At 40.7% G+C, this 13,879-nt stretch overlaps 1 protein-coding gene across 1 annotated transcript in view; it reads left to right on the top strand.

Annotated features, from left to right (window-relative positions):
• Positions 1-13,879, top strand: part of LOC139764867 (rab proteins geranylgeranyltransferase component A 1-like) — a 32,605-nt gene that overhangs the window by 264 nt on the left and 18,462 nt on the right. Inside the window, 4 exon segments of the mRNA XM_071691896.1 lie at positions 1,478-1,500; positions 1,502-1,545; positions 7,848-7,945; positions 9,948-10,038. Coding sequence (XP_071547997.1) covers positions 1,478-1,500; positions 1,502-1,545; positions 7,848-7,945; positions 9,948-10,038 — 256 coding nt within the window.

Raw genomic sequence — 13,879 nt, 5'->3', positions numbered from 1 at the left:
TAGATGGAAATTAACAACCAGTTTGATTTACCATCATAACTTACCTGTTAATTATAAATGGGGAAAGGTTAAGGTAATAATTGCAGTTTATGGGTTTCTTGGAATTGAAATTAGCTACCTTAAGGTCTTGGAAGGAAAACTTATTAGTGAACGTATCATTAGATGTATACCAGATTAGAGTAAGGAATCCATAATTTTTATCGTGCAGGTGGAATTAATTACAGTAATGAAGACTACGATAAACGACAAAATATGTGCTCTAATGTGATAACGAGAGAAGGAATAAAAATGGTAATATAGGAGTGAGTTATCAGAATGTAGAGGAGGGGGAAATGGAAACTGTGTCAAGTTTAGCCAATTATGGAAATAAAGACTGAGGTAGAAGCGTTATAACAGATCATTACCTTCTGATTTAGAATATATGATGCACCTTTAAAAGGATAATGGATCCTCATAATGAGACACGCCCTGAGACTGTTGTGCGGCAGACAATTTGGCTTATCATTTTGTTCTGCGCTGAGTACAACAAAGAAAGAAGGATTCAGAATTACATCAGCCATACATAGCCTATGACTAAAACTGGATAATAAGTGAATTGCTCATTGAAACTGAGGATATAGAAAATTCAGATGACACGATGTATAGCGGTTGGTGATTTAGGAAGAGAAGGATGAGTGAAATGAATGGATAGATTGGTTACTGAAGAACAGAATTGTAATGGAGACCAAAACACGATGTGGTAATAGGGAGGGGTCGATGATGGGACAAAACCCCAAACGTATAACTGAACTGAACACTTTTAAAAATCAACAGAACTTATGAAAACCTTACCATATTTAACTTCTTGTGGTAAGATATATATATTTTCGATGCAGTTCAATGAGATGTTAAGATTTTTACATGAAGTCTGGTACTTGGAAGTTTGTTTGGTGATTACGTTTACCTCTTCAAGCCACATGCAATCACTATGGGAGAGACATGATGACAGCAATATTTTTGATATATCTCTACTAAAGTACTGAATATTTAGGTATTTCTCTACCCATATAAGCTTGTGTGTGTGTGTTTTTGTAGGTTTTTTAATTGATGCCAGAGTTCCACTGACTTTTCTCTCACATTTTGAATAATCAGTGTAACTTTCTCTTATTGTTGGTGAACATGAATTAATGCCACAGAAAAATACCCTTCAAGGTCTCCATTACATATACTACATACAATGAGTATATTGATACAAATCCCAGAATTATTTCTGTGGTGCCTTTAAACTAGAATGTTACCCAGAACTATTTCATTGTTGGCCAAATCAAGCCTAGCTTAGGCTTGTCTGGGTAGCTTAGGTTTGCTTGGGTTGTTATTTTTGTAGAAAATTCGTTTATTTACTACCTGAACATTTTTCCTGATTTTCAGAGACTCAGAATTATATTTGTATTGGAAGTTTCATTTTGAACATGGATTCATGTCATTCTGTACTTTTCAGGGTTAGTGGAATGCATAGTTGCAGGCAGCATCAGCACGCATAGGCAAAAAAGTTCTACACCTTGATAAGTAAGTTAAATTTGTCATGTTTGCCAATTCCTGCATCTACAATTTGGTTGATGGTAGATTTATAATGAAGTGCTTTTGAGAATATTTCCGTACACAGTTTGTCCTAACTATTGCTAGCCTCATTTATACCATAAGTCTCAGGGTTCTCATGTGCTTCATGTATGAAACATTTGATATTGGCCTTACTGCACGATGCTGGCTTTTATGTCTGTCGTTGATAAGAATGACAGATTTTTACATTTGGACATTAAGTGATGCTCTATATAATTTTTCCACGGGATTTCAAGTATTGTTTGTTTTTCGTGGAAACTTATAAATTCTGGATAAATCTTTTCGGAAGCATTTTGGTAAAAATCAGTAGCATGGTATTTCTGTTGCATTAACAAGGTATTTTACCGCAGAAATGAATTAAACAGGTTTGGTGTTAGCGTGAAGTACTGGAACAGGACGCCAAGACCTTGGGCCTAGTATGGATAGGAAGATTGCCTAGCTCAATATCCTAAGAGAGTTACAGTAAGGCTGTTGACAGTTCATGCTAATATATCTAACCACTGCTGTCTAAGTGTTTCACCATTTGGTACTTTGCAACACTTAAAGGTCATTCAAATGTGCTAGGCTCTGGGATCTTCTCAGTATCAATTAGTTACTTAAAGGAAGATCTTGTCACATGCCATGTTAGTTGAGAGCCACAACTAAGGCCATGAAAAAAATAGATAGATGAGACTAAAGAAAAAAAAGATAAAACCTTGAAGAGGAAAAATTGGTGGAATTGCTTGAGTTCTTTTGAGACATCTTAAAAAATGAAAGTCTGATAGAATTGGAGCAACAGTGAGCAAAAGAGGATTTTAGATATATGGTTGCAGCAGACAACTGAATGCAGCAGATATCTGGATGCAGCAGTGGAACTAGTGAAAATGACCCAAACAGAGAATGAAGCTGAACACTTATCAAGTAATCAAATTGTGTATCAGCCTGTCTTGTGGATTGTTACCAGATTACACTCTTGTAACGATTATGGGCCATGATGAATGCTTGGATGGGAGTCAGAGGAAGGAGAGTTTTTCCAAGCCCAGTATGTCTTGCTCCCTTGCTTGAATGGCCTGAGAACAGGAATGGTTGAACCGTGGATTGGAATAAAAGGTCATCCTGGAGGAAGAGGGAATAGATACTTCCATTCCTGCAACAGAAATCTCTACTATGCATTTGGTGGAGACAGAAGCATCTCATTATAAGAGACATTACTTTATCCAAGGAAAATCAGTAAAGAACTTTCATAAGATATTCCCATCAACTTTGTTAAGTTTCTAATACTTACATTTAGAAGGGGCTGATGGAGGGGAGAGGAACCATTAGAATAGATACATCTATGAGAGGGTGGTCAGGTGAACCAATTTGGGTGAGATTATTTACAGTGCTAAGGATTAGAGGTTAAAAACAGATCCAGAATATTAGGAGAGTGATCACTGCAGTCAGGAATATGGGTAGGGATGGAGATAATTTGCTCTAGATCATTGAGAATGGAGAATCCGAGTGCTTCACTCCCCTACCTTCTGCTTAGGAGGAATTCAAACATTCCCTATAGTGAACATTGAAATCCCCTGAGTAGAGAATGTCATTTTTTTAGATGAGAGAATACCACAGTCTGATGCCAGGAGATTAGATAATTGAGAAGATATAAAATATGTAGAATTATGTGAGCAGTAGGCAAGGAAAAGCCAGATAACACCAAAGTTTGGGAACACAAGGTACTTGAGGAGTGTAACAGGTGTGTTAATGTTGTGATAAACACAGACACCACCTTTGAACTGGAGACATGAGTGCAGATTATAGTTGTATATGAAAAATGGGCTAATGAGAACTTTATCAGACATTTTGGTCCCAGAGAGTAGAAGTCCTAGACAAGTAGTGTTCAACAGAAGAGAGGTTATTGGAAAGACCATAAATGCTAGCATAGTGAATAGAAAAAGGGGCAGGTCTATCAGGGAGGGAAAGGTATTGGGAGGGTGTGGTATTACCACAGTTTGAGCCCTTCCTCTCACCGGCAGTCAGATGGAAACCCCAGATATTGTTAGCACCTCATGATGCTGGGGACTAGGGGCCATAGGTTTATTGGAATCTTTTTTTTTTGTTTTATTTTGCTTTGTCGCTGTCTCCCGCGTTTGCGAGGTAGCGCAAGGAAACAGACGAAAGAAATGGCCCAACCCACCCCCATACACATGTATATACATACACGTCCGCACACACAAATATACATACCTATACATCGCAATGTACACATATATATACACACACAGACACATACATATATACCCATGCACACAATTCACACTGTCTGCCTTTATTCATTCCCATCGCCACCTCGCCACACATGGAATACCATCCCCCTCCCCCCTCATGTGTGCGAGGTAGCGCTAGAAAAAGACAACAAAGGCCCCATTCGTTCACAGCTCAGTCTCTAGCTGTCATGCAATAATGCCCGAAACCACAGCTCCCTTTCCACATCCAGGCCCCACACAACTTTCCATGGTTTACCCCAGACGCTTCACATGCCCTGATTCAATCCACTGACAGCACGTCAACCCCGGTATACCACATCGATCCAATTCACTCTATTCCTTGCCCGCCTTTCACCCTCCTGCATGTTCAGGCCCCGATCACTCAAAATCTTTTTCACTCCATCTTTCCACCTCCAATTTGGTCTCCCACTTCTCCTCGTTCCCTCCACCTCCGACACATATATCCTCTTGGTCAATCTTTCCTCACTCATTCTCTCCATGTGCCCAAACCATTTCAAAACACCCTCTTCTGCTCTCTCAACCACGCTCTTTTTATTTCCACATCTCTCTTACCCTTTCATTACTTACTCGATCAAACCACCTCACACCACACATTGTCCTCAAACATCTCATTTCCAGCACATCCACCCTCCTGCACACAACTCTATCCATAGCCCACACCTCGCAACCATACAACATTGTTGGAACCCCTATTCCTTCAAACTTACCCATTTTTGCTTTCCGAGATAATGTTCTCGACTTCCACACATTCTTCAAGGCTCCAGGATTTTCGCCCCCTCCCCCACTCTATGATTCACTTCCGCTTCCATGGTTCCATCCGCTGCCAGATCCACTCCCAGATATCTAAAACACTTTACTTCCTCCAGTTTTTCTCCATTCAAACTTACCTCCCAATTGACTTGACCCTCAACCCTACTGTACCTAATAACCTTGCTCTTATTCACATTTACTCTTAACTTTCTTCTTTCACACACTTTACCAAACTCAGTCACCAGCTTCTGCAGTTTCTCGCATGAATCAGCCACCAGCGCTGTATCATCAGCGAACAACAACTGACTCACTTCCCAAGCTCTCTCATCCAGAACAGACTTCATACTTGCCCCTCTTTCCAAAACTCTTGCATTCACCTCCCTAACAACCCCATCCATAAACAAATTAAACAACCATGGAGACATCACACACCCCTGCCGCAAACCTACATTCACTGAGAACCAATCACTTTCCTCTCTTCCTACACGTACACATGCCTTACATCCTCGATAAAAACTTTTCACTGCTTCTAACAACTTGCCTCCCACAACATATATTCTTAGTACCTTCCACAGAGCATCTCTATCAACTCTATCATATGCCTTCTCCAGATCCATAAATGCTACATACAAATCCATTTGCTTTTCTAAGTATTTCTCACATACATTCTTCAAAGCAAACACCTGATCCACACATCCTCTACCACTTCTGAAACCACACTGCTCTTCCCCAATCTGATGCTCTGTAAATGCCTTCACCCTCTCAATCAATACCCTCCCATATAATTTACCAGGAATACTCAACAAACTTATACCTCTGTAATTTGAGCACTCACTCTTATCCCCTTTGCCTTTGTACAGTGGCACTATGCAAGCATTCCGCCAATCCTCAGGCACCTCACCATGAGTCATACATACATTAAATAACCTTACCAACCAGTCAACAATACAGTCACCCCCTTTTTTAATAGATTCCACTGCAGTACCATCCAAACCTGCTGCCTTGCTGGCTTTCATCTTCCGCAAAGCTTTTACTACCTCTTCTCTGTTTACCAAATCATTTTCCCTAACCCTCTCACCTTGCACACCACCTCGACCAAAACACCCTATATCTGCCACTCTATCATCAAACACATTCAACAAACCTTCAAAATACTCACTCCATCTCCTTCTCACATCACCACTACTTGTTATCACCTTCCCATTAGCACCCTTCACTGAAGTTCCCATTTGCTCCCTTGTCTTACGCACTTTATTTACCTCCTTCCAAAACATCTTTTTATTCTCCCTAAAATTTAATGATACTCTCTCACCCCAACTCTCATTTGCCCTCTTTTTCACCTCTTGCACCTTTCTCTTGACCTCCTGTCTCTTTCTTTTATACATCTCCCACTCAGTTGCATTTTTTCCCTGCAAAAATCGTCCAAATGCCTCTCTCTTCTCTTTCACTAATAATCTTACTTCTTCATCCCACCACTCACTACCCTTTCTAATCTGCCCACCTCCCATGTTTCTCATGCCACAGGCATCTTTTGCGCACTCCATCACTGATTCCCTAAATACATCCCATTCCTCCCCCACTCCCCTTACTTCCATTGTTCTCACCGGAAAATTTTTCCATTCTGTACTAAGTCTCTCCTGGTACTTCCTCACACAAGTCTCCTTCCCAAGCTCACTTACTCTCACCACCCTCTTCACCCCAACATTCACTCTTCTTTTCTGAAAACCCATACAAATCTTCACCTTAGCCTCCACAAGATAATGATCAGACATCCTTATGATTATATTTTAAAGGGTTATTTATACATTCTTCAAGGCTCCCAGGATTTTCGCCCCCTCCCCCACCCTATGATTCACTTCTGCTTCCATGGTTCCATCCGCTGCCAGGTCCACTCCCAGATATCTAAAACACTTCACTTCCTCCAGTTTTTCTCCATTCAAACTTACCTCCCAATTGACTTGACTCTCAACCCTACTGTACCTAATAACCTTGCTCTTATTCACATTTACTCTTACCTTTCTTCTCTCACACACTTTACCAAGCTCAGTCACCAGCTTCTGCAGTTTCTCACATGAATCAGCCACCAGCACTGTATCATCAGCGAACAACAACTGACTCACTTCCCAAGCTCTCTCATTCACAACAGACTTCATACTTGCCCCTCTTTCCAAAACTCTTGCATTCAACTCCCTAACAACCCCATCCATAAACAAATTAAACAACCATGGAGACATCACACACCCCTGCTGCAAACCTACATTCACTGAGAACCAATCACTTTCCTCTCTTCCTACGCGTACACATGCCTTACATCCTCGATAAAAACTTTTCACTGCTTCTAACAACTTGCCTCCCACATCATATATTCTTGATACCTTCCACAGAGCATCTCTATCAACTCTATCATATGCCTTCTCCAGTTCCATAAATGCTACATACAAATCCATTTGCTTTTCTAAGTATATATATATATATATATATATATATATATATATATATATATATATATATATATATATATATATATATATATATCCCTGGGGATAGGGGAGAAAGAATACTTCCCACGTATTCCCTGCGTGTCGTAGAAGGCGACTAAAAGGGAAGGGAGCGGGGGGCTGGAAATCCTCCCCTCTCTTTTTTTTTTTTTTTTTTTTTTTTTTCTCCCAAAAGAAGGAACAGAGAAGGGGGCCAGGTGAGGATATTTCCTCAAAGGCCCAGTCCTCTGTTCTTAACGCTACCTCGCTAATGCGGGAAATGGCGAATAGTACGAAAGAAAGAAAGAAAAGATTTATACATGATATGGCAACAGAACTTCTGTAAAGAAAATAAGTGAGGTTGGATGGTGCTTTTATGGAGAAGATGGCAGGACTAGCCTGGTAGTCCCATTTTGATAAGATGGAAAGTAAGACCACTGTTCCCAACATGAAGGGTGTAAAATGGGTCCAGGCACCACTTCAGGCTCCTCAGTCGGGACGGTTGTACCATCCCTACCTAATGGATTGCTCTAAGGGTAGGGGATGGGATATTTCTTAAGTTATCTGGGGTACTGGGAGGGACCAATGCAATACCACTTGAGCCCAACCTCTCTGGCAGCAGAGTCTAATAAGAAAGTATAGTCATGGGAATATATCTTAGATTTGATGAATTGTTGGGAGGGCCTTTTCTCTGCCTGAGCCATCTCTTTCATTGGTAGCCAGGTCATTGCAGTAGCATATACCTTGAACAGTAAAAAAGAAACATCTTGTGTTGCAGGAATGACTACTATGGTAGCCAGTGGGCATCATTCAGTCTACAGGGAGTTGAGCAGTGGGTGGAGGATGTTAAGACATTGCAGGAGGATACAGCTAAAGGTATAGTAATCATTGATGGTAGCATGCATTGTATAAATATATTTTGGTGAATTATCATCTGATCATTTTTGCTTTTTCATTATATGATTTTGTCATGTTAGGCTAGGAGTGAATTGTTTACCTTGTTGTATAGGAGAATCAGTCTTGTGCTACGCATGGGATGATGAAATGTATCAACTTAATTAGATACCCTCTGATCAGTTTTGCCCCTGTAATGAATGTGCTTGATGGCCCTTGCCTCAAAAATTTTTTTATATGAACACTTACTTATTTTATTGTTTTGTCTGTAACTTACTCAGATCTGTGTCCTGAAAATGTCATTTATGGATGCAAGTCTTTAGACAGTTAGATCATCTAGACTTTCTTCCTCTCATTTTATAAATCATTAGTGTTTTGATACAAAATTTGAAATAAATACAGATTAGAGATTGTGTAAGTTGTCTCAGATTATAGTATTGTAATTAAAAGACTTCTCACCTCAATGTAAAAGGATTTATTGTTTAAATGTATTGGGACTTTATTTAGAAAGTAACTGATGTAGCATGGGCAAAACATGCCTTAGTCAATACCATCTCTGGAGAAAAAAAATATAGTATGATGAAATGAAGGAAAAAATTAATCAGAACTCTTCAGATGCCTGGAGACTTGACTCTTAAGGTAATAAGAAGAGAGGAAAATGATAAAGGGGGAGAATTCTACTTTGCTGTTCAAGAAAAGGATGTCAAAAGGGTCAATTTACGTAAATGTTGCCCTTCTCCAGACAGAAAATGAGGGGTAGCTGCCAGGAACATGCCAGTGTCTAGGCCTTGTTGTTAAGGACACACACACACACAACTCTTCAGAGCATTGGCAAAAATGATACCTGTGGAACAGGGAAAGGGCAGTGGCATCTCGTAGTTATAGAGATGTGAGCAGTTTTCCATACTAGGTTGAAGAAAATCCCATAATATCCCCTGGATGGAGGATTTCAGTTGATATATGTAAAGAAAGCAGTGTCTGATGTGGAGGTCAGATAGTTAATTAGTTGTACAGCTCTTATCTTTCTCTCCAGATGCCAAGTAGACTTAATATGTGTCTGTCGCTGGCCTCCCAGTCAATTTTTCTCCTCTTGTTCCTGTTCAATTATACATATTTACGGGGGGGGGATGAACAGAACAAGAAGCAAAGTTACTGAGGGGAGAGAAATTTTGAACAAGATGGCTCAAAGTTCAGAGACTCTAAATCAGCAAGGTTAGCAAGAGGTGTTTTTATAATGTAATGTAAGCACACACACTGCCCTTAGAGCAGCAACATTGGTAGAAATTATAGTGTAGATTTAGGTGCTAAGGACTTTGATATCCAGCCTTAAACAGCTGGATATCATAGAGATCAGAGGAAGAAGTAGACTTTTGGTGGGGACATCATGGTTGAAGGTCATAAGTTACATTACAAGTTGTTATAATTAGATAGAGCAGCAACTGATCATATGGGGATTAAAAGGGGTCAGAGTGACTTCCTTGCATAAAAACCAGAGATATTTGTATCTCTAGTTCAAAAAGAGATGCATTCCACTAACCATAAAATTTATTCTTAGAATATGGCTCAAGTTACTATGTTAAGATGGCCTGTTTGATTAAAAATATGCAAATGTGGGAAATTGATGTTCAAAACCATTTGAATTTTTGTGATTCAGAAACTTTTAGAATCTTCATGTTGTTTTATGAGAAATAGTAGGCAAGACTAAGAAGGAGAGTTACTGGAAAGGGAAATGGTTGAGAAAACAACAAGAATCTTTAGGTGAGGGTATATTTAGAGAGAAATCAGTTAGGGAAAGAAGTGGGTGATTTTATAGAAGGGGACCAGTTGAAGTACAGAAGATAGGGATGACTAGTCGAATGAAAGATACTACTCAGTTTATTTGCTGTGAGGAGTTCAGAGGAGAATGTCATTTAGGATGTTTCTGAAAACATGGAAGTCATTATAAGAATTCCTTTTTAATGTGATTTATTTTCCCCATTTTTAGGAACCTGTGATTTGGAAGAAGGAGAGAGGCTAGTCACAACATTTGACCCCCGGAAAGCTTACTCCAAAGTCAAACTGGCATGGCATGTTCAGTAAGTGAGGACTGACATATCTTCGAGTCATCTTAAACAACAAAATATGAAAAATGTTTTCATCTCATTTTCACCAGCTTACACCATTATTTTGTTAGACATCTGATGACATCACTCTTGACATCTTCTGGAGTTAGATCACTTATCATCCTGTGTTCATCATGAGTGCCATTTCCCCATGTCTTACCTGATACATTAATAAAGGGTAAAATAGCTTTGTTTTTGTTAAAGGCACCAGTCATGGACAAAAGTCCCCATCAAGGCTGGGCCTTAATTGAGATATATAGAGAATTGTGAAATGGAAAAAGAAAAGACAAGGAAAAGTATTTATGAATTTTGGAGGACATGAAAGACTTTTTTTTTTTTTTTTTTTTTTTCTTTTATACTTTGTCGCTGTCTCCCGAGTTTGCGAGGTAGCGCAAGGAAACAGACGAAAGAAATGGCCCAACCCCCCCCCCCCCCATACACATGTACATACACACGTCCACACACGCAAATATACATACCTACACAGCTTTCCATGGTTTACCCCAGACGCTTCACATGCCTTGATTCACTCCACTGACAGCACGTCAACCCCTGTATACCACATCGCTCCAATTCACTCTATTCCTTGCCCTCCTTACACCCTCCTGCATGTTCAGGCCCCGATCACACAAAATCTTTTTCACTCCATCTTTCCGCCTCCAATTTGGTCTCCCTCTTCTCCTCGTTCCCTCCACCTCCGACACATATATCCTCTTGGTCAATCTTTCCTCACTCATTCTCTCCATGTGCCCAAACCATTTCAAAACACCCTCTTCTGCTCTCTCAACCACGCTCTTTTTATTTCCACACATCTCTCTTACCCTTACGTTACTTACTCGATCAAACCACCTCACACCACACATTGTCCTCAAACATCTCATTTCCAGCACATCCATCCTCCTGCGCACAACTCTATCCATAGCCCACGCCTCGCAACCATACAACATTGTTGGAACCACTATTCCTTCAAACATACCCATTTTTGCTTTCCGAGATAATGTTCTCGACTTCCACACATTTTTCAAGGCTCCCAAAATTTTCGCCCCCTCCCCCACCCTATGATCCACTTCCGCTTCCATGGTTCCATCTGCTGACAGATCCACTCCCAGATATCTAAAACACTTCACTTCCTCCAGTTTTTCTCCATTCAAACTCACCTCCCAATTGACTTGACCCTCAACCCTACTGTACCTAATAACCTCAAGACTTGTCTTGTGAAATATGCCAGGCCATAGTTATCGGGAAAGACATGAGAAGATAGAGAGTTCCAAAGCTTTGACGTGTAGGGAAAGAAACAGGTATCAAAACTGCCCACTGTTTAGTTACCAATGGCCACACAGTAATCATGTGACACAGCAGCTTGCCGAGTATTGCGAGGTCTCACTAGTGGTGGGGGTACACAAGCAACCAGCTCTTGGGAGCAAAAACTTAAGTAATACCTGTAGAAGAGGGAGAGTGAACCAACATTGCAGCATAGGGCAAGTGGTTTGGAAGTTAGCCTAGGACAGTTATAAGCTAGACCACTTTCAACAAAAGTGAGAGGGTTAGGGAAAATGATTTGGTAAACAGAGAAGAGGTAGTGAAAGCTTTGCGGAAGATGAAAGCCGGCAAGGCAGCAGGTTTGGATGGTATTGCAGTGGAATTTATTAAAAAAGGGGGTGACTGTATTGTTGACTGGTTGGTAAGGTTATTTAATGTATGTATGACTCATGGTGAGGTGCCTGAGGATTGGCGGAATGCGTGCATAGTGCCATTGTACAAAGGCAAAGGGGATAAGAGTGAGTGCTCAAATTACAGAGGTATAAGTTTGTTGAGTATTCCTGGTAAATTATATGGGAGGGTATTGATTGAGAGGGTGAAGGCATGTACAGAGCATCAGATTGGGGAAGAGCAGTGTGGTTTTAGAAGTGGTAGAGGATGTGTGGATCAGGTGTTTGCTTTGAAGAATGTATGTGAGAAATACTTAGAAAAGCAAATGGATTTGTATGTAGCATTTATGGATCTGGAGAAGGCATATGATAGAGTTGATAGAGATGCTCTGTGGAAGGTATTAAGAATATATGGTGTGGGAGGAAAGTTGTTAGAAGCAGTGAAAAGTTTTTATCGAGGATGTAAGGCATGTGTACGTGTAGGAAGAGAGGAAAGTGATTGGTTCTCAGTGAATGTAGGTTTGCGGCAGGGGTGTGTGATGTCTCCATGGTTGTTTAATTTGTTTATGGATGGGGTTGTTAGGGAGGTAAATGCAAGAGTTTTGGAAAGAGGGGCAAGTATGAAGTCTGTTGGGGATGAGAGAGCTTGGGAAGTGAGTCATTTGTTGTTCGCTGATGATACAGCGCTGGTGGCTGATTCATGTGAGAAACTGCAGAAGCTGGTGACTGAGTTTGGTAAAGTGTGTGGAAGAAGAAAGTTAAGAGTAAATGTGAATAAGAGCAAGGTTATTAGGTACAGTAGGGTTGAGGGTCAAGTCAATTGGGAGGTGAGTTTGAATGGAGAAAAACTGGAGGAAGTGAAGTGTTTTAGATATCTGGGAGTGGATCTGGCAGCGGATGGAACCATGGAAGCGGAAGTGGATCATAGGGTGGGGGAGGGGGCGAAAATTCTGGGGGCCTTGAAGAATGTGTGGAAGTCGAGAACATTATCTCGGAAAGCAAAAATGGGTATGTTTGAAGGAATAGTGGTTCCAACAATGTTGTATGGTTGCGAGGCGTGGGCTATGGATAGAGTTGTGCGCAGGAGGATGGATGTGCTGGAAATGAGATGTTTGAGGACAATGTGTGGTGTGAGGTGGTTTGATCGAGTGAGTAACGTAAGGGTAAGAGAGATGTGTGGAAATAAAAAGAGCGTGGTTGAGAGAGCAGAAGAGGGTGTTTTGAAGTGGTTTGGGCACATGGAGAGAATGAGTGAGGAAAGATTGACCAAGAGGATATATGTGTCGGAGGTGGAGGGAACGAGGAGAAGAGGGAGACCAAATTGGAGGTGGAAAGATGGAGTGAAAAAGATTTTGAGTGATCGGGGCCTGAACATGCAGGAGGGTGTAAGGAGGGCAAGGAATAGAGTGAATTGGAGCGATGTGGTATACCGGGGTTGACGTGCTGGCAGTGGATTGAATCAAGGTATGTGAAGCGTCTGGGGTAAACCATGGAAAGCTGTGTAGGTATGTATATTTGCGTGTGTGGACGTATGTATATACATGTGTATGGGGGGGGGGGGGTTGGGCCATTTCTTTCGTCTGTTTCCTTGCGCTACCTCGCAAACGCGGGAGACAGCGACAAAGTATAATAATAATAAAAAAAATACTTTCAACAAGTCTGTCAAGTAAGGATCCAGAGCTAGAACCATCCCAAATGTGAGGGCAGTACTCCATACAAAGATGAATCAATCCCTTTTAAAGATGGAGCAACTGTTCAGTAGAGAAGAAGTTTTAACATTAAAACAGGAAACCCAGTTTCTTAGAGGCAGACTTAGCTATTCTTGTAATTTGGGGTTTCTAAGAGAGTTGATGTTACAGTTATACCAGGTACAGATGTCCCCTGACTTACGATTTTTCAACTTTATGATGATGCGATAGCAGTACGCATTCAGCATAAACAGTACTTTGAATTTTTATCTTTTCCCGGTCTAGTGATATGAGATGTGATACTCTTTCATGGTGCTGTACAGCAGCAGTGAGCCACAGCTTTATTTCTGTGAATTTTTGTTTACATAGTGTAGACAGTCTCACATTCATAGCATAATGGCCTATGCTGAATATTTCCCAGGCATGTATTCTCAGGATATATCCATGTTTTATTACCACAACAGAGAACAGCATCAT

The sequence above is a fragment of the Panulirus ornatus genome, chromosome 51 (genome assembly GCF_036320965.1).
Source record: "Panulirus ornatus isolate Po-2019 chromosome 51, ASM3632096v1, whole genome shotgun sequence".
NCBI lineage: Eukaryota > Metazoa > Arthropoda > Malacostraca > Decapoda > Palinuridae > Panulirus > Panulirus ornatus.
This window is presented reverse-complemented; position numbering and strand designations above follow the sequence as displayed.